The following is a 20,877-nucleotide window of genomic DNA, read 5'->3' as shown; positions in this document are numbered from 1 at the left end:
CTTTGAATGTTTGATTCTTGACCAACATCATGAAAGAGATGGTGATTTAAAGATCTCTTTCTTAACCAGTTTTGAGTTTCTAAGGAGCTTAGGTTTCCCATCTTCAAAACATAACAACCTTTCTGCTATAAGGTCTTGGACTTTTAATTTCATAATTATGCAATTTTCTGTAGAGTGACCAAAATCTCCAGAATGATAATTGCATGAATTCTTGACATTTTGCCAATTTGGATGCAAATAAGTACTAGAAGGAATGAGTGTTACAAGGCCACTTTCAAAGAGAAAGGGTAACAACTCTGAATATGAGATTAGAATTGGAATGAGATGTGTCGTTCTCTTTTTCTTATTGCATTTTTTAGCCTTTTTTAATGGGACTTGGTCTTCTTCCATGTTCTTTTTCTTTGAACCAACTTCAATTTCCATGTCATCTGTCATATTTCCCGATCTTCGAAGCTGAGTTGGATTTCTGAGTTCCATAACAGGTTCTTGGTCATTTATCATTATAACAGTAATTGTATCATTAAGATTCAGACTTTTTTCCAAGTCTTTCAACTTCTCATGCTCAATAGGGTCTTCTAGTGTTTTCTCCCCATATAGTAGAGTAATCATCATGCTTATCATCTTAGACATTTGTTCTATGGACTCAGTTTGGAACATTCTTGTTTCTTTAAACATTTCTTGTTGAATCTCTATAAGTTGCTCTTAGGTTCTTTCAATCTTTCCAACTCGTGCTAATATTTCATTCATTACTTCAAACTTTTGGAGATATGTCCCCGATTTCGAATACACTTTCAGAACTGATTCCAAAATCCCTCAAATATTACTCCCATGTTTTCATGATTGACACATATTATCATGCTATACAAAACATGAATGTAAATGTAAAAATAAAAAAAGTAAATGTAAATGCATGTATGAATGATTCAAGAGTGATCATCTTAAAACAGCTTTCATTGAACACAAAAGTTTTAATACAAGATTTTACATATAAGGAATAACTTTTGCTCCTAATTTCTCTATTTCCTTAAAAAACCAAGTTAACTTCCATTCATGCTCAAGAGTTGAGATGTCATCTTGCTTCAATTCCCTTGTAAAACCAGCTAAGTCCACAAGCTTATGGGCCACATTGCTTGCTTGGGCATCAGCTTTCTTTGTCATCTTCTTTTTCCTGAATCTTACGTGTCATTTCTCGAAATTGTAGACAATATTGCTCATTTTCCCTCATCAGAGAACCTTTGTGTTCAAGAAATTCTTGTACAAGATCTCCATAATCCTCTACCATCTTCATCAATGTGTGGTTCTTAGCTCTAGTTGCTTCTAACTTAGCATTAATCTCGTGCTGATGGATCAGATATGAGGATTCCATGTTGGTTATAACATTTTTTAATATCTAATTTTCAGCTTGACATTTTCTCAATTTGATGATGATTGTATTGCATCTTTCTTCAGCAATTTGTAAATCATAGGAGAATTTCTTTGCTTGATCCTCATGTATTTTTTATTCCTTTTTCAGTGCTCATCATTATTTTTCAGTTTGATGATCCCTGTTATCCATTCTTTTGGGGTATTTCCTACGCCAACATTTTCAAAGGCTTGAATGATTCTTCGAAAATCATTAAGCATAGATTCAACCTCTATGCTCAATTCGTTATTTTCATTTTTCCAAAAACGTGCTTGAGCTTCATAAAAACTCTCATTTCTGAATGTTTTTATTGATGTTCTTGCCATAAAATGCTTTTGGTACCAATCTAAGAGGCTTTTTGGGTATGTAGCTTTTACCTTTTTTGAGAGCTTCTTCAAGATACCAATTCTTGGCTGTGTCATAGTTCATTTGATCATAAAGCCCTTTGTCCATAATGAAAACCTTTTATTTTGATAATCACTCAGGAATCTTTCGATTATACCATGATTATGCAAATGCAAGCAAAAGAATCAATATATGTAACTTCAGAATATACAAAGATAAGAAAACTGGTTAGTACCAATTAATGGAAAGAAAAGATCATAACTATTGAATATACATTCTGACCTCATGCTTTCTAGTTCCATGCTTTGTTCAGAAAAATAAACTTAACCGCATGATTTCTAGTTCGCATGCATTTATTCAGAAAATAAAATAATACTAAATAAATTAAAAGACTCAACATGCTTTTCCTCGTGTGTTAACCTTATGAGACTCATTTGGGTTAGGCTCCACTTAGACTCAAGTTCTAAGTTTTACTATATACTGGGTTTTGGCTCTAAGGTGAGAGGGTCAACAAATTGTCCTTTGTTGGTGCCCCCTTGGACTATCAAGCCCTCAATCCTGGTCCATTATAGACTTCCGGGTCAAGTTCAATTCGAATGAACACACTTCCTTATGACCATACGGAGGTGAAAACCATACGAGAGAGTAGTTTCTCATTCGAACTAAAAAGGATAAGAGCGAGGTTTTAGCTCATGTCATGAATGCAGTACATAGTGTATGGAAAAACATAAAAAGGAAAATAATGTACAACCTATTATTTTATTCTAAAGACTTCAATTAAATATGTACATATAAAAAACAAATTAGTACAATTAATAATTAAGGGATAAAAACAAAATTAAAATAAATTTATTATTTTATTGTAAAGACAAATAATTAATAAACTGGTGGTTTGACTTTCTTTTTTTAAAAAAAAACTTCCCCAGCATAGTCACCAAGCTATCGAGATGTTTCTCTACCCGGCGACGGAAAGTACAAATAGTACACTTAAATGTAGTTGTCTCGAAAAGTGAGTGTCTATCTTCCGACATAAGATATAACACTAATGTGTAGAGTCGCCACCAATCTTTTAATGTTGTGAGATTGGTCACCAAAATGTTATTTTAATAAGTTTCTTAAGAATATTATTAAAATAATACAAACATGTCTGCTTACCAGAAAATGAGTTCGGGAGTCGGTTACATATGGGGAAGGATTAACACCCCCATAACGCCCAAAATTGGTATCGTTGTTTATTAATTAATTTGTCTTTGCAATAAATTAACAAATTTGTATTTAATTTAAATCATACAAATAAAAATACTACTTAATATATTATTTATTATAAGTATAAATAATCCTATTATAATATAAAATAGATTAAATTATAAAAAATATGTAAATTTAAAATACTAATTCTATAAAAATAATAAGGACTAAATGTATAATTTTACCTAAATATATATATATAAATAGAGAAGGACAAAAATAAAATAAAAATAAAAATCGAAAACAAAATTTAAATGCATAAAAACCTGATTTTGGTGACTAAAATGAAAGGTTTACAAAGCTGGAGGGACCACACGTTTAGTTTACCCTTTCGCAAAATTACACAAACACCCCTCCCAAAATGACGCCGTTCGGGGAGGGTTTAAATAGCTCAAAATTGGCCCAAAGAGGGCCAAGCTTCTCTTAGAGAGAGAAGCTCTCAACTCTCTCTAAAATTCCCTAACCAGAGGGAATTCGTCCTCGGCCGGCCACCATGCTCTGACACCGATCGTCGCCGTCGGCCACCACCTACGGTGGCCGGAAAACACTAACTCACCCAAAATTATAAATCCAAACCCCCTAAAGCCAAATCCAGCCTCCATTTCCTCTAAAAAGCCTTAGAAATTCGTAGATCTAAAGAAATATCTTCGGTATTTCGATCCATCGGCTTCGCGTGGAGGCGCGTGGATGCTCCGATGACCTTGGGTAAGCCTCTTCTTCTTTCTTTTCTTTCGTTGTCACTTGCTTGCTCTGTGTTTTTTCGTTCTTGTTGTCTCTCGCTTTTGACTTTCGCTCCTTGTTTCTTGCATATCTCTCCCGTTGTTCTTTGTTTCTTTGCAGGTTCACCTTTTATAGGCCTCGGTGAGCCATCTGTGATGATGACTTTTTCGATGAGTCACCGAACCTACGGTCGTGACTCACCATAGACCAGTGAGTTGTGCGGCTCTGTTACACCTTATGGATCCTTCGGGAGAGCTTTGGAGAGGCGGTGGCAGCGTGGCTTCCTTCGGATGGAACAGCTAGAGGCGGTGGCCGGAATAGGCCCTAGGGTGTAATGAAGCCCTAGGGCTTCTGTTGGATGGCTATGAACCCTTAATCTGTATCTAGATCGGATGATGATGGTGTACTGACGGCGCTGGAGTTGTGTGGAAACCCTTACAACATTTTGGGCCAATTTGGGCCTGTTGGGTTATTGGGCCTGAATGGTTCCGGGCTTGACTGGTTATGGGCCTTCGAGTCTTTATTTGTAACTGGATCCCAGTTTTGTAATATTTATAATAATATAATAGTAATAATATAATATTATATATAATATATAATGGAAACGTCACTCGGACGAAAACAACTACCAACACTGATAAAATGAATATTTGGCTTCACAAAGAGAATGTTCGGTGTTGATAGTGAAACTATGGGCATTGCATGAAATTCTCAAACATGCGAAGAGATTGAGCATCCGGAAGCTTGAAGTAGAAACTGATAATGTTGAGGTGGCCAAAATTACTCATAAATCATCAACTTTATTAAAAGGTCATGCATTTGCGAAAATGATCTTAAATCGACTTCGAGATGATTGGGATGTCTATATCTGTTGGTCAAAAGAGAATAAAATATGTTACTAGGGGTGTTTATTCGGTTAAAACGGTGGCCGACTGAACTGAACTACCCTTAATCGATTAATCGAATTTTTTTCTTTAACCGTTAACCGAATCGAACTTTTATATGAAAGTATTAATCGAACCGAATAAATTTTGGTTAATTCGGTTAATTTCGAAATTAAACGAATTTTTTTAGAATTTTCAAATTTAATATTTATTAATAAAAAATAGTTTGCAATATCTAATTAATTTGATTCAAATATTATATTAAAATAAGATATTTGTATCTATCAATTTAGTTCAAACAAACCAACAAATTTGAAATTCTACAAAATAAATGGTGCATGAAGGTTGTTCTAACTGTAACTCGACAACTACTATTGCTAGGTGAAATGCTTGATTTTTCTGATGCTACAATCAGGAAGATAGCTAGCTCCTTCGTGCAAGACTTACTGCATAGGCCTCTTGAACATGAAGTGGATGATGAAGGCAAGAAAGTTGTGATCGGAGATGGTATAAATCTGGGTGGCGACCGAGATTGGGCTAATGCTGTGACAAGGTTGGTCAGGAAGGTTCACTCTGCTGCTAGTGAATTTGAAGAAGTTATTCTTAGGATTATACAAGAGCTTGCAGGGAGAGAACTGCTGACTTTGTAAAATGGATGCACTGCCTTGCTGTTACTGGTCTTCTGTTGGAAAATGCAAAATCATTCCATGGGACTATTGAACTTACTGAACTACTGCCTCACTCATGCTCCACTATACACTTTTGCCCATGCTCCACCTGCCCATCTCGTGCTCATACCTTACACAAATCAAGGCAGAAAAGAATTGATAACCGAGGAGCACATAAAGGAAGTGAGGGACAGCATATTATGGGGGTGAAAAATATTAAAAAATATTTAAGGGTTAATTCGATTAATTAACAGATTTCGAACCGAATTAATCGTTAACCGAATATCCAAAAAATCATTAATCGTTTCCCAACCGAACTAATTCGGTGGCCGACCGAATTAATTCGATTCGATCGATTAATTCGGTTAAAACCGAATTTTGAACACCCCTATATGTTACAGACACTTTAACAGAGATGAATAGAGGTAAACATGTTGTGAAGATTGGGTTTTTTAATCCCCTCCATGGTCATTTGAGAGGAGAATAATAATGTTTAATTTGTAATTCATGTTCACTGTTTAAACAATAAAAAAAAACTTAATATCACAAAATTAAAATATTTTAAAATTTGGAAATAATAAAGGGACCTTTAACACTTAAAAACAAGAAAAAGGTCCATGTTGAATTAGGTATGCGATAGCACCGAGGAAAGTTGTGCCGAAATTCGGCCTGATCGTAACTTCTGCATTAAAATCCCTCCCTTAAAAACGCGCCACATTTCCTTCTATCTTTAATTTAAAATCTAAAATCTAAAATCTAAAATCTAAAATCATTGCTCTCGATTCTTTCGAGCAAAGCAAAAAGCCTAACCTCTTCCCCCTATTTTGACCGTAAAATCTAGTAATGCTCCCTCACTCGTACGCCGTCGATTCCCTTTCCCGATCCCAGGACCTCGCCTCCGCAATCCTCTCCTCCACCGCCCCCTCCCAAATCTCCGCCACCTGCGCCTCTGTGGATTCCTTCCTACAATCGCATACACCCGACCAGTCCCGCCATTTCTTCTCCATCACCTTCCCCACCCTAATTTGCAGGCTCTTCGGCTTTGACGACGCCACGTCACTACCCCCACCTCCGCCGTCTCAGAAACCTCAGCTTCCCCACTCCAATGGCTGGATCGAAATTGCCTCCCAATGTAACCACGCAGATTTATCCTCTCAAATATTCTCCCTCCTTTCCCCCAATGGAACTTTGATGACCTCAATTTTAGCCGTTGATAGACTGTCCCTTGTCAAATACGTTTTCCCAGTTGAACGGCTCCCTGAGTGGGTCCAGTTCATGCTGTCGAACGAAAAATATTGCCGGGTTATATCTGATTTGTGCCATCTCCTTAAAGGCAAAGTCAAAGAAGATTCGGTTCAGGACTCTTCATGTCAAATTCAACTGAATGTTTTCGAGTACTATCTGTTTTGGTTCGCTTATTATCCTGTTTGTAAAGGAAACATCGAGAACTTGGACTCGAATTCAGTAAAAAGAAGCAGTAAGTTTAGGTTAGAGAAGTGGACACGCTCAATTCCAGGGTTTTCAGGGTCAATTAAGCGTGAAATGGATCAAAAATTAGAGGGTAATCTCTATATACAGCTTTTATATGCTTATCTTCGTGCATTTGTGCCTATATTTGATTTGGGTGCTCACCAACCCTATCGTAGTTCAATTTTGAATCACTCTTTGAAGTGTGATGGTTCTGTTATAATTCGTGCCGAGTTTTTCGTCAACGTTTTCGTGCAGTATTGGTTGGTTGATAATGATTTTTCGCCATTGCCTGTTAATGTATACAAATCATTTGGTGTGTCGTTTCCATTTAAGTTAGTGTTGGGGGAGATCCCACCAACAAGTGGGCTGGGTGAGGTGGTGAAGTTGTTTGTGAAGTACTTGAATTTGAGCTCATTGATGAGTATGGATGGGTTTGACAATATTGTGTATGGTGAAAGTGCAAGCTGGAGGGTTTCTGCTGGTTTTGATAGTGGGACGTCAAGGAACTTTGTTTCCTTGTCACCTTCTGTGTGTCCAGTTGGTCCTTGGAACTCCTGGATACAAAGGCCATTGTATAGGTTTATATTGAGAACATTCTTGTCCTCTCCTATGGGAACTTCAATAAAGAATACATCCCAGGTGTTCTCTGTATGGGTTAGCTATGTCGAGCCTTGGACAATCAGCTTGGATGATTTTGCGGAGCTTGATATGGTTGTCAATGGATCAAGTAAAGGTGTGAGGAACTGCGAACCAGGGTCTCAAATTTCTGGATATTCTCCGGTGTGGCAAGCCTTTGTGTTGTCTAATTTTCCATACTACAGTTCACTGGTTATGCATTTCATTGGGTTTGCACACAAGTTCCTTCACACAGATCCAGAACTAATTGCCCAGATGGTATTGAAGGTTTGCTTCTTAACTGTAGCCATTTTTACTTTGATGAAGTGAATTTTCGGTCAATTCCTTTTGTTTTAATCTAATATAAGTGATATACCCGCCGAAAGAATCTAAGGTTGATGGAAGGCGAAAGGTCTGGTTGCGTTTTTGTAATCCTACCAAATCCATTCTATTCTTCTGAGGTTATCAAAAACTCTCGAGGTTCTGAAAAGCAAAATTGGTCTTTTCCTTAAGTGGAATGCGTGTGTATGGTTATCTCTAGTAGCCAACTGAATTTGGGTCGCTGACCTGTTCGGGTGCTTCAGTTGTTCTGACCTAGGAGATTATGTCTAGATATTGGATTGTCCTAACTAAGCCCCAAAACTGTACAAGTGCTTGAAGAAGTATGTGCTAGTGACTTCTCGAGGAAGATATTTCTTTCGATGGCTGTATAATAAGAGATCCTCCGGCACACTAGGCAATGATCAAATTTGCCTCATCCGAAAGTCTCTAAGGTGCAACAATTGACATTCCTAGGCATATACCTTGTAGACACTGGTCTTATCATGTATAGAGGGTACCGTACTAGATTAGGAGCTGTGGTTATTTTATGTGGGCTTTAGGTTGTCATTTCATGCTGTAATAGTAAACTTTCGTGACATTCCCAATAATGGTAGTATTCATTTATAGGTTATCAACACCGTGTTGGAATACACTGTGCACATGGCAGTCATGTACCTAGGTTACCTTATGATTTAAGATAAAATGCTCTCTTCTAGTCTATTTATTTTATATTTTTCTTAGATTTTTTTTCATTGTTTTCTCTTGTTTTTCAGGTTATAAGTTTGCTGACATCCTCTAAAGAGCTGGTTGATCTTATGAAGAATATAGATAGCCTTTTTCATTCTAAACAAGTTGGATCAAGCAAATCAGCCCTCAATGGCCTGTACAGATTTGTTCCTTCAATTCATGAACAACTGAAGGTAGATTACTGATTGAATCTCTACATTCTTTTCTTTCGCTTATCTGTCTAAGCAAATAATAGTTCACATGTAGAAGTTCAATCTCTCTTTTTTTCCCCAAAAAAAATCCAATTTTTTAGACCAAGGATATATTGCGCAGTTGTCTGACTTTCTCAGCATAACATTTCATTTCATGGTTTATTTTGCTGTGGCATCAGGACTGGGAGGATGGTTTATGTGAAAGTGATGCTGATGGGTCTTTCTTGCATGATAACTGGAACAAAGATCCAAAACTCTTTAGTGCTGGGGAAGATGGGGGACAGCAACTACTTCAGGTTTTTCATAACTTTTAATATTTGTAATTGTAAACCTGCAATTGCATCTTCTTAAATCTATCACAATACCTGTCATCATCCGTTGACAATGATTTTGTTTGTGTAGTTGTTTATATTGCGCACAGAAGCTGAGTTGCAAGGTGATTATATGGCACATGCACACAACCTTCAGTTAATAGATTCATTAAAAGCAAAAGTGAGTTACTTGTTTGGTGGCTCTACGGTGAAGCCAATTCCAATTTCACCCGAACTGAGACAGCCTCAAGACGTCCGTAATGAACTCTTCAAGCCCAGAAAAGTTGGCAATCAAATGTCATCTAACATGACATACAAGGGCGATTGGATGAAACGCCCAATCTCTGATGATGAGGTTGCATGGCTTGCTAAGTTGCTTATCTGGTTATCCAGTTGGTTGAACAAAAGCCTTGGCCTAAACTGCCGAGAAGATAGTGATGTTGGTCCTAAGTGGTCCTACATGGACGTTCCGGGTGATGCAGTCAACCCGAGCGGACCAGTTGAGACCATGAAAACTCTGGTTTGCTTAATTGGTTCTTGGCTATTGATGATGGGTACAGCAACAATAAGATTAATGAGACAACATGGTTTAAGGATTAATCTTAGGGTATTGGCTTCCAAGAAGGTGGTGATGGTGTTGCTCTTGTTTATTGTATTTAATGCAGTTAAGAAAGGTTTTGGATTGTTTCTTTGATATTGTAAATAAATCAAATACAGCAATAGGGAAAAATGGTTGGGGTTTTTTCACTTTTTTTGTTTGTTTTGATTGCCTCTTTTGTGTCCAAATCAAAGTGTGAAGAAAAGATAGAAATTTTGCAAACCCTTCTCTCTTTTTACTTTCCTAGCTCATACTTGTCTCTTCCTTTGGTCCAATTCTCTTTCAAGGGTGAAGATTAATGTTACATGCTAACTCCGACTCTCTTGAATTAGATTACGCGGATAAAATTCAGAAAGTGTCTTCTAACTAGACAACCACATAAGCAGAAATTATTTTCTGAAAAAAAAAACGACTTTGCTGATTAAGATGTCACCTTGATAAAGTATTTTCTATAAAATATGTCTTCTTATTACATGATAAAAAGATTAGAAATTAGTCATCGATAAATGTTATTATGGTAATTTACTTCTTTTAGTATGTTTTGAGTAAAAATGCAGAGAATCTTCTCCACTTGCCATGCTGTCAAACAATTTTGGAACACGTAGATACTTGAAACTTCAGCCAATAACGTGACGCCGTGTCGTCAAAAGACCCAGTATTCGTGAAATTACTAAAAAGCCCACGAGTAACAATGTTTCTCCCTCGCCCTCCCGCGCATAGTTCATCCTAATATCAAGGCTAATTTCGTAACTTAAATATCCACCTATTTAATTCCCAGATCGCCTCCAGTAATAAAGAACTAATGCAGAGCATCCAATTTCCTTTCTTTTCAATTTTTGGCCATTATGAATTTTTGTGATTAAAGTGTTGAAGTTGGATTTAATCTCGAAATAGAAGAGTTTAATTTCAAAGTCGAGACCTCGTCGTCCATGGCCGCCCCCTTTTTGTCCACTCCTTTACAACCCTACGTGTATCATGTAACATTCTTTACAAAAATTCCTTTGTACTCTCAACTCTTTAACTGATTTTTTGCTTGTTTTACGAGGAAAAGGTAAAATCACTAGGAAATTGAACATTGCTTTTTGGAACAATGGCGTGAAATCTTAATGGAATTTAGGCTTTACTTTTGCATTTGATCTCGCATTGTTGAAGAATTTTAGTTGGGTTTCCTTAAATAGAGTTGACTTTGATTCCATTTATCTTGAAATTGATCCGTTTGTAATCAACTTGTAAATAAACTTGTTCAGAATGCTGTGATCAAAGTGTGAGAGTAGTTAGCTCGAATGCTAAATTGGGGAAACAGTTTCCCGATGAAACTAGAATGATAATGTTGTGTAGTTTAAATGTCTCAGCATGTGCATTTATATACATAATAATCTCTTGTTGGTATAAATTCATGTAGAGTCCGCAAGTTGCTGTGACCCCTTTTCAGATATTGGGTGGTGAAGCTCAAATAGTTCAGGTACTTCCTAGCTTTTATCAAAGAATTTTCTTTTAATTTAAGCATATGATCTCGTACCTGTAATTATGATTTTTTTTAAAAATAATATTGGTAATGTTTCTTTCATTTGCCAGGTAATGCTGAAGCCACAAGAAAAGGTTATTGCAAAACCTGGTAGGTTATTTGGTCTCTATCGTATTCCTTGGCTGGGTTAATACTAATGTAGTTTTATGTTTGAAAATAGGAATATGTTATTGATTGTATCATGGTGCAGGGCTTCATCGCAACTTTAGTATTTTTGTGATCATAAACTAGTGTTCTCGGTAAAACTGTGAATGGTGAGGCTTTCTGTATATTATGATAACTATATTGTTGGTTGCTAGGCTGGGAGTTAAGCTCTATAATCTACAATTTGAAATGCTACAGTTTTCTATTGCCAAGAATATATTGTAGTACAAATAGTGACTAGCAGTGTCAAAAGTTCAATAAAATGGAGAAGTTACTTCACTATCAATTAAACTATCTACTCGTATCCTATTGTTTTTGCTTATAATTACAATCACATTAGATCTGCTGCTGAAGATCAGTAAGGAGAGCTGCTTAATCAATAAGATGATTGGCTTGCTGCATTCTGTTAGTTATTGCTTGTTATCACGTAGACTTTTGTTCATCCAAAGTTTCCATTGAATGTTACAAAATGCAGGCTCCATGTGCTTCATGTCTGGGTCCATTGAAATGGAAAATACGTATGTCCCAGAAAATGAGGTAGGCATGTGGCAGTGGCTTTTTGGCAAGAGTATAACTAGTATTGCTCTTCGCAATAATGGTCCTAAGTGATGGATTTATTGGCATTGCTGCACCTTCTCTTGCAAGGGTTCTTCCGGTTTGTGTTTCAAACTCTAACAACTATTTATTTACTTATTTATAGCTCTTGTCGGGTTTAAATGCTTTCTGGTCCCAAATTGTCGTTTTGTTATTTCTAACTATGAGTTATATGTTGTTTGTTTATGTATTTTTTGACAGATTGATTTAGCAATGTTCGGTGGAGTACTTTTATGTCAGGTAGCTGACTTGCTTGTGGAAATTCATTTTTGCTGCAATATTAGTTTGGATTCTTTATGCCATCTTGTAAACTTGTTTTTTAGCCAGATGCATTTCTTTGCTCCATCAATGATGTGAAGGTCAATAATACAGTTGATCAGCGGCCACGGAATGTTGTAACCGGTGTATAGGTAACATAAAGATAAATTAATATTTTGTCATTTTCTATTATTCTCTCAGATGCATATACTAGCTGTGTTCAAAGATCTTTTCATATGTATTTCAGTTTTTCTGTTTCTTTGGTTTATTCCTCAGTTTTTTTAAGTTGTGTGTATCTGTTTATTTGATGGATGAGTTGCTGGCATAGCAGGAATTTCTTAGACAAAAGTTATCTGGCCAGGGGCTTGCATTTATCCTTGCTGGTGGATCTGGTATGCAACTTTTCTTTTGCACATATTTTCGTCATCTTTTGAGTTGCTTGAATTCGAAAGATAGCACATTACAGGTCATGAAAGAGCATGTTCTATTTTCCTTATTTTCTCTTTTCTTATGACCTTTGTTCTTGTCTTCCTTCCAGAAATGTTAATAGAAAAAGGGGAGGGAACTCCTTATTGCTTAACCAATCGTGGATAGCATATTCCTTTTGTTATTTGCAGCAAACTATTGAAGTTATAGATTTGTATGCATAAGTAACTGACCAACCGGATTCTGTGGCCTTTTGTGCAGAAAAATCTTGAGGTGTGGGAGGTATTGGCAGTTGATATGTCATGCATTGTGGCCCTTACTTACGACTTCCATTGTTGTTCAGATCAAATACAATGGTCCAATAAGAAGAGCAGTGTTCGGGGTAAGCCGCTTTCAGTTAGTATATTTTTACACTCGGTTTGATAGTGGTTGAGTTGGAGTTCTGGTGCATGTATGTTGTTCTTTTTGCAATTGTGTCCATGTATTTGTGTTTATATATTTTATTTTGGCCAACAAGTTTGTTAGTGTCGACCTTTTTTCTCTACTAATGGACATTATCAACTACATATTGTAAGAATTCGGGGCTTGTTTAAGAATGTCTCATCTGATTCTCTATTATGAACACACTGAATGACACTGGTTGATAACTCTACTTCTACTGTCCCAGTTACACTGCTTAGAATTTGCTTGATGCCCATGATTGGGACTTGCATAAATGGCCTTGTAAGTTTTGTTGTTGTTTCTATGCAAACTTGCAGGGCGACAATTTGGTTACAGCCGTCCTAACCGGACCTGGAACCGTATTCATCCAGAGTTGGCCATTTCAGCGATTTTCGCAACGAATTGCGAGGTAAAATCCAGTTGCAGCATCCACAAAAGCTACTTGCTGAATCATGATTTCAGTTTCCATGTCTTTCAAGTATTCCATTTTCACCAGGCACATGGTTTTACAAGTAGGATAAAATTGTGGTTTTGCAGGGCGGTTACATCTCCCAACGTGAGAGAAAATCCAAAGTTTTTCGTTCAGATAGACATTTTCCTTTTTATAGCTTATGTGGTGATTGTATCTTCGTTAATATTGACCGATGTGTGAAATTGTCTCACTTTTAAATTTTGATTGACCAGCTTATGATTCTTTTTCCTGTTTTTCTTTATTAAACTTAGATCAAGTAGATCACAACATTTGCTCTTCTGTTTTAGAAAAATGTAGTTTCTATATATAGTTTTGATTTTGTTGGTTTCAATTATAAAATTACAAATTTGTATCAACTCAGAGAGTGGAGACAAATGATGAAGAGTTTAATGTAAAGTGAATGAAAAAGGTAGACAAAGATGAAGAATGTAGAACACGGTAGAGACGGTAGAGTTTTTAAAATTTTAATGGTTAAATCTTCGATTTAAAAATTAAAAATGAAAGTATAGATCAAGTGAGATCTCTTATTAAGAGACTTGTTATTATATTTTGAGGTTTTAAGTTTGAGTATCGCATATGTTAAAAATACAAATGTTTATTATCAAATAATTTAAAATATTTAAACATATATATTATGTTGCATATACTAAATATTTATCAAAACAATTAAAAATTGAAGAGAAGTACAATTTACCTAATTTTAAATTCATAGGGCTAAAAGGAATGTGAACTAAAAATTAGGTCCAAGAAAAATAGGAAGACCTAAAAAATTGGGGCCAGGTCCCCTCCCAATGTGCAAGTAGTTCCGTCCCTGGTGGGGGCATATGGCGGTCCATTATAGATAATATTTCTATTTATTTTTGTTGAAGGGCCAGATTCGGACATAGCTTTTCGATAACCTCTTCCCAAATTTCCGTTTCCCCTTTATCAATATCGAAACCCTAGAGATTCACGATGATCGCTATTCGCTAATTCTTTCACTCTCTCCAATCTCTAATTGAGTTTTTACGAGCTTGTAATGTTCTGTTTTTGAATTTCGGCGTATCAGAATCTCAAGTCTCGATGTTCCCGAGTACTCTTTTGAAGATCGATCGATTGTAGGATTATTTACCGGAGGTTTGCATTTGCTCTCGTTTTACAAGATCTGGATCGGGCTGATTGATTAATAAGGAGCGATTATTTTAGTAAAACAATCGATGATCGGAGATTTTGTGTGAATTTGATGACTAAGAGCGAAGGGGCCTTCTCATTTTTATTTGCGATTTGCCCTAAACTTCTGGTTTAGCTGAAAAATCCGATTTATTGGATTACAGCGTGAAGAAATTGTCAGAGTCGATTTCTCCAAGACAGATTTTGCATCAAAGAAGAATTGAGTTTGGTTCGGTTTCTCTTAGAATAAGGAAAAAAAACTTGTACTGTTTATACGATTGTGTTTAGTGAATATCAGGCCTAATTTTGTTTGGAAGGCCAATAAAAAGTTTATAATTTTCTTGTGTTTTTTTTATAAAAATATTATTATTACTACTATTATTTTCTGAAGGAAACAAACGTAAAAAATGGCTGTTTATTACAAATTTAAAAGTGCGAGAGATTTTGATTCAATTTCCATGGATGGTCCGTTTATAAGTGTTGGTACTTTGAAAGAAAAAATATTTGAATCAAAGCACTTGGGCAGGGGTACAGACTTCGACCTAGTTGTCACTAATGCCCAAACTAATGAAGGTTGGTATTAATGCATTGGAATTCTTATTTTTTGTTAAATCTAGCATAAAAATAGCAGTTAGGAGTATGGACAAATCTTCCATTTGATGTTAAGATCAACTTTCGGTAGTTGTCTCCGTTCATGAAATAGCCTTTTTCTATAGTATTTTATAGACTTGTTTTATCTTTTGAATTTCAGAATATCTGGACGAAGCAATGTTAATCCCGAAAAATACTTCTGTATTAATTAGACGGGTTCCTGGAAGACCTCGCATGCCCATTGTTACTGCACCAGAGTACTATCTCAGTCCTTTAGATGCTTAACCACTTAAATGTTTTAATTTTAGTGAACTTGTTAAGAAAACAAGTATCAAAGGTTCAGTTAACTTCATGAACTTGATCAGCTGTGTATTTAGATTGGTTCTGACTTTTGGTGGCTACTATTGTGAGAGGACACATAATTCTAGGGTTGCACTTTTTTATGCTTCACAGGCCTAAGGTGGCAGATCAGATTGAGAATGCTCAACCAGAAAAGAGTAACTTCCTGGATGCTGATTCATCTGTTCCAAAATATGTAAGCTTTGCTTCCGACATGCTTTCCTTGTTGAAAATGGGCTTGTCTTTGCACTACTCATGTTGCCAATTTGGCTTCTATGAATATTGAATTTATCATGCTGGGCTTCTCTTTTTACTTGTAGCCTGAAGACTCAGAATGGGATGAATTTGGGAATGATTTGTATTCAATCCCTGAAACGCTGCCAGTCCAGTTAAGCAATCCACTTCCTGATGCTCCCCCTACTGATAAAGCTGATGAGGAAAGCAAGATTAAGGCTTTAATAGATACTCCTGCCTTGGATTGGCAGCGGTGAGATGAGTGCTATTTCTTTATTTTGTTTTTCGGTACTTCCATTGATGCAATGTCCATTCTTAATTGTTTGGGTTTGCAGCCAAGGTGCAGATGGCTTTGGACCTGGTAGAGGCTTTGGAAGGAGCATGGGTGGAAGGATGGGTGGACGTGGTTTTGGTGATTTTCTTAAGCCCTTTTTGTCTTCGTTGCAATGTTTATCATGGTGGGGTGTCTTTTTGGATGGGGGCATTGGTTTGTGTATAGGATGTTCACTTTATATTTGAAGTTTTATCTCTAGAATTTTGAAGTTTGATCGTTTCTGCTGCTTATTATTTTGTTCTAAGTGTGCCTAGTGCTTTTGCATGTGAGATAGTTGTGGTCCTAGTTAGTATGTGCGGATGTATGCATATGTGCATGTGATTGTGCTGGCCTTGTCCATAGTTGCATCATTTAAGTGGGAGCTTGTCAGTGGTCGATGCGTCTGGAGATTAATCGAGGTCGGATCTCTCACACTTTTGTTGCAATAACATATAGCTGTTTTGTGTGTAGACCTGTTTATGCTTGAAAGAGAGAGAGCTGTTATTCTCATTTAGCTAAGTAGTTTTTGAAATTTTGTGGGGCATTTGATTGCTGTAACCTTTCTTCCAAATAGTATTTTAAGCTGCAGTTTTTGTTTTTCTCATTGATATCGATTAGGATTGGATCGCAAAACGCCTCCTCAAGGCTATGTTTGTCACCGCTGCAAGGTGCCTGGTATGTTGAATTTACTTTCCTTTTTCATTTGCTTAGATTATATTTTTTCGTGAACCTGTGGTTGCTATTGAATTTGTGATGCAGGGCATTTTATTCAGCACTGCCCCACAAACGGTGATCCGAACTATGATATTAAAAGGGTGAAGCCTCCAACTGGCATTCCAAAGTCGATGCTAATGGCAACTCCAGATGGCTCTTACGCTTTGCCAAGTGGAGCAGTTGCAGTTTTGAAACCCAATGAGTAACTTTTTTGTCTTATTATTGTGGTTTTGTTTCATGCTTGTAGGCAATTTTATTTGTTATGCTTGAAAACTAATTTTTTTGTTTCCAACAGGGCTGCCTTTGAGAAAGAAATTGAGGGCTTACCTTCCACTCGTTCTGTTGGTGACTTTCCACCTGAACTCCACTGCCCATTGTGTAAGGAAGTAATGAAAGATGCTGTTCTAACTAGCAAATGTTGTTTTAAGAGTTTTTGTGATAAATGTGAGTTTTATTGCTGCTCATCCCATGCATCTTTTGGTTCGTTCCCCTGACGAATGGTTTTGTATATGTACGTTGAAGCTCATATTTACAAAATGTAACTCAGGTATAAGGGACTACATTATCACAACGCTGATGTGTGTATGTGGTGCGGCCAACATGCTCGCCGATGATCTTCTTCCAAATAAGACCTTACGAGATACAATTAATCGAATATTGGAGTCTGGTAACAGCAGTGCTGGAAGCACTTTTCAAGTTCAAGGTTCATCATTGTTGACATAATCAAATGAATTAACATCCAGCTGACTTCTATGATATATGAATCTTTATTGATTTGTCCTGTCTTTCAAATCTAGATATGGAATCTGCACGGGGTCTACAACCAAAAATTCCATCTCCTACTACATCTGCTGCATCTAAGGGAGAGCAGAAACCAGTATCTGCCAAGGAAGAAAGTCCTGATGTTAAGGATAAAGCTAATGACTTGAAGAAAGCTATTCCCTCACAGCAGATCTTGGAGAAAGTAATGACTACTAAACTAGCTGAGGCATCTGAAGCTACACTGGAGTCAATGAGTGTGAAGGAGCCTGCGTCACAAGGGAGTGCCCCACTTGTGGAGGAAGAAGTGCAACAGAAGATGGCTTCTGGAGAGGCAGGTAATTATGTTTTGTTTCTTAATTTATTGGTTATATTGGTTTGCCCAAGTTAGAAGAAAATCTTTAAGAACATCGGTACCGATCTCCTTGCTGGTGTGGTAGATTTTGGGGCTAAACTTGGGTGGAAATGCTTGGAGTGGGCTATCTCATTCTTGTCAACCTGAGTATCATTCACGTTCTTGAAAGCTTGTGGCTGAGATTTATTTCCAGTGTCATTTTTTAAAGAAATTCTCGAATGTGCCTGTTAAGAACTTTCATTGTTCATGCACTAAATTTTTTGTCATCTTCCCTGTTCTATCTTGCACTCTGAGTTGGATGTATATTGTGTGTGTATTATAGTGAGAGTAAGTATTACTTTTTCTTTAGTGGAAATGAGGAAAAACAGATGGATCATTGGTTTAATTCTGATCCTTTTCTTCTCCAGGAAAGAAAAAGAAAAAGAAGAAGGTTCGTTTGCCAGCAAATGGTAGGTTTGCAGCCTTTACTTTTTATTGATGACTGAGTTTTGTAAAATTATTAGTATTGTTTCTAACCTGAATCTTACTTCTTCCGCTCCAGACTGGCAATGGAAAACCCCTCAGGATCTTGCAGCTGAGAATTATATGATGTCTATGGGTCCCTCTGCCTATAGCCCTTACTGGACCGGTATGCAGCCTGGGATTGATGGATTTATGGGTCCTTATGCTGGAGTGGTGCCCTATATGGGTGGGTATGGACTAGGTCCAATTGACATGCCATTCGGAGGTGTCATGCCTCCAGATCCGTTTGGTGCTCAAAGTTATATGTTTCCTCCCATCCCACCTCAGAGGTATGTGTAACATTTGTTAAATAGCCTATGTTTGTACCAGTTGTCATTGTGTGTGTATTGCCAATGTGTGCATGGAATTTTTGTCTACTATTTTTTAAAAAATATTGTATCATGTATCTTTTGATTTCTTATGTAATGATGATATCTGGAGTCTGGACATCTTTGATTGATTTTTTTTTCAATTTCATGGTTTGTAGAGATCTTGTGGAGTTTGGAATGGGTATGAATGTTGCCCCACCTATCATGAGCAGAGAGGAATTGGAGGCTAGGCAAGCTGCTTTGATTAGGAAGCGTGAAAATGAGAGACGAGGTGAAAGGTACTGAACATATTTTTATTAAACTTGTTGCATACATTATTGCTATTCAATTGGTTTATACTTTCCGTTAACCTCGAAATAATTCCTAGTCATTCTTTTGGCTACTCCTTGGGACAAGGTGCATGTGAGTCCTGAGATCCCTGGAAAGGGATTCCTATAGGTGTTGAATAATATCTTACTGTTTACAGGGATTGATTCACAGGATGAAACAGTTTACTAAATATTTCTAAAATTATTGCAGGGAGTTGTCTAGAGATCGGGAATATGTTAGGGAAGTGAGCAGCAGCGCTGATGTTTCATCTCTAAAGTCAAAATCCGTACGTGTGCTTTTTTCCCTAGCTTTGTTTTATTCTTGTTTGTCATGCGAGGAGGCATGCTACGTGATTGTCAGCAATCAATTGTCTACGCCTACTGTAAAGTTTTGAAGTTTCTACATTTTCTTGTTTTTTCACTCGAATATTTTTATGGTTGCCTACACTGGAAAACGATAAGCATATGGAGTTGGTCAGAGTTGCACAGTTTAAGCTTGTATTTCTGGTTAGTAACATGAGGACTAAGGTGATCTGTTGATGATGTATCATTTCAATTATGTTTTGTTTGTTGCAGAAGCCTATTCCACAAATGTCTGGTGGTTATCATGGCCATGAGAATCTTCGGCACCGGTCAGAAAGGACCTCACCAGAACGTTCCTTACGGGACTATGAAGCACCTCCACGCCCTTCAAAGAGGAAAGCTGACCAGCATCATGAAGTTGAACGTGATTATGATCGTAATTATGATGATCGTGATCGCCATCATCATCAGTGCTCAGAGTCTTCCACGCTTGCGCCTGAGCAAGCACCCAAATTAACTTCTACAACTACTACATCAGGAACGGATAAGAAGTTAAAGCCTAGTGTGTTTTCTCGCATTAGCTTTCCAGAAGAAAAAATTAGCAAGAAACAGAAGATATCTTCTGATGCACCTGCGTCTTCTGGCCATCACAAACCATCCTCCAATGGATATGATTACAAGACATCTTCGGTCTCTGCCAAGGCAGTTTCTACTACAAGTGGTGGTGGGAGGAAGAGAAGTAGTAGTAATGCTGTAGATTATGAGTCCAGTGACGATGATAGACATTTCAAAAGGAAACCGTCAAGGTACGAATCATCTCCACCACAATCAGCTGAATGGGAAGAGGAACCCCGGTACTCAAGAGGATCAAGGCAACGGGAACGAGATCGAGACCGGGAGCGTAGCAGTAATAGTAAACACCGATAGAATGTATAAGAGGTTGTAGTGGTATTGCTTGTTACTGAAGCAGCGTATGCTCGCTCTGGAATAGCTATTGCATACCTTTGCACCATTATGCTACTATTAAGTCCTAATGGAAGGATTTGTGAAGAAAAGAATAAAATTTGTTTTTGCTTTGTATTTTACAATCCTAGTGTCTTTAATAATTAAAAAAAATATTGTTTTCTCATAAAGTATTATTATAATATAGTTTCTCATTGAACCTTAATTCTAGTCGAATGCTATTTTTATACATATAAATTGTAATTCACAGCACGGCTGTTTCTAAAGATATAGAGGGTGCAAAAGCACGTACATCCTCTTTTCTTTGAATGTAATTACAGTTTATTGCCTGACGCAAAATTAAAAATTATTACTGGACTAAACTTGAATAAATATTTCTTATTTATATAGGTTTTTTTTCCTGTCCACACTCCGATCATTTAGAAGAAACTATTTTACGGGGGAAAAGGAAAAAAAGAGGACTCTTTTGATAAACTACACAAATCGTTATTCAACCTTTTTTCTTCACTCTTGTTTTGGGTAATGAACTTTAAAAATTCAATAGTCTCTCAATTTCAGATTTTTTTTTTTTACAACTCAATTGTTATTTCTTAACTCTGGATTGATTTGACTTTTTTCTATTAATTTTCTAGTCTTGTA

General features: G+C 36.8%; 2 protein-coding genes and 1 pseudogene across 3 annotated transcripts; all 3 read left to right on the top strand.

Annotated features, from left to right (window-relative positions):
- Positions 1–6,057: 6,057 nt before the first annotated feature.
- Positions 6,058–9,671, top strand: LOC120120273. The gene is made up of 4 exons (XM_039139943.1): positions 6,058–7,640; positions 8,447–8,593; positions 8,791–8,907; positions 9,014–9,671. The coding sequence occupies exons 1-4, from the start codon at positions 6,111–6,113 to the stop codon at positions 9,614–9,616; spliced, it is 2,397 nt and encodes a 798-aa protein (XP_038995874.1). The 5' UTR covers positions 6,058–6,110; the 3' UTR covers positions 9,617–9,671.
- A 607-nt stretch (positions 9,672–10,278) lies between these two features.
- On the top strand, positions 10,279–13,674 carry LOC120120267 (annotated as a pseudogene).
- A 1,262-nt stretch (positions 13,675–14,936) lies between these two features.
- LOC120120265 (E3 ubiquitin ligase PQT3-like) lies at positions 14,937–20,405 on the top strand. Of its 2 annotated transcripts, XM_039139938.1 has the most exons (15): positions 14,937–15,102; positions 15,281–15,377; positions 15,574–15,655; positions 15,780–15,946; positions 16,029–16,105; positions 16,625–16,681; positions 16,766–16,922; positions 17,016–17,164; positions 17,268–17,423; positions 17,518–17,817; positions 18,242–18,283; positions 18,376–18,625; positions 18,823–18,942; positions 19,184–19,259; positions 19,549–20,405. In XM_039139938.1, the coding sequence occupies exons 1-15, from the start codon at positions 14,937–14,939 to the stop codon at positions 20,200–20,202; spliced, it is 2,550 nt and encodes an 849-aa protein (XP_038995869.1). In that variant the 3' UTR covers positions 20,203–20,405. The 2 variants fall into 2 exon arrangements, with proteins under 2 accessions (XP_038995869.1, XP_038995870.1); XM_039139939.1 differs by lacking the exon at positions 19,184–19,259 and having other exon boundaries at positions 19,549–19,927.
- The last annotated feature ends 472 nt before the right edge of the window (positions 20,406–20,877 follow it).

Source organism: Hibiscus syriacus, unplaced genomic scaffold (assembly GCF_006381635.1).
Source record: "Hibiscus syriacus cultivar Baekdansim isolate YM2019G1 unplaced genomic scaffold, ASM638163v2 tig00110336_pilon, whole genome shotgun sequence".
NCBI classification, from domain to species: Eukaryota; Viridiplantae; Streptophyta; class Magnoliopsida; order Malvales; family Malvaceae; genus Hibiscus; species Hibiscus syriacus.
Note: the sequence above shows the minus strand (reverse complement) of the source record. Positions and strands in the feature narration are given on the sequence as shown.

Coding starts and splice junctions, on each gene's coding strand:
- LOC120120273 (XM_039139943.1), top strand. CDS start 6,111: ATGCTCCCTCACTCGTACGCCGTCGATTCCCTTTCCCGATCCCAGGAC. Junction 7,641..8,446: donor TTGCCCAGATGGTATTGAAG/GTTTGCTTCTTA, acceptor CTTGTTTTTCAG/GTTATAAGTTTGCTGACATC. Junction 8,908..9,013: donor GGGGACAGCAACTACTTCAG/GTTTTTCATAAC, acceptor TTGTTTGTGTAG/TTGTTTATATTGCGCACAGA.
- LOC120120265 (XM_039139938.1), top strand. CDS start 14,937: ATGGCTGTTTATTACAAATTTAAAAGTGCGAGAGATTTTGATTCAATT. Junction 16,682..16,765: donor TCACCGCTGCAAGGTGCCTG/GTATGTTGAATT, acceptor TTTGTGATGCAG/GGCATTTTATTCAGCACTGC. Junction 17,818..18,241: donor GATGGCTTCTGGAGAGGCAG/GTAATTATGTTT, acceptor TTTCTTCTCCAG/GAAAGAAAAAGAAAAAGAAG.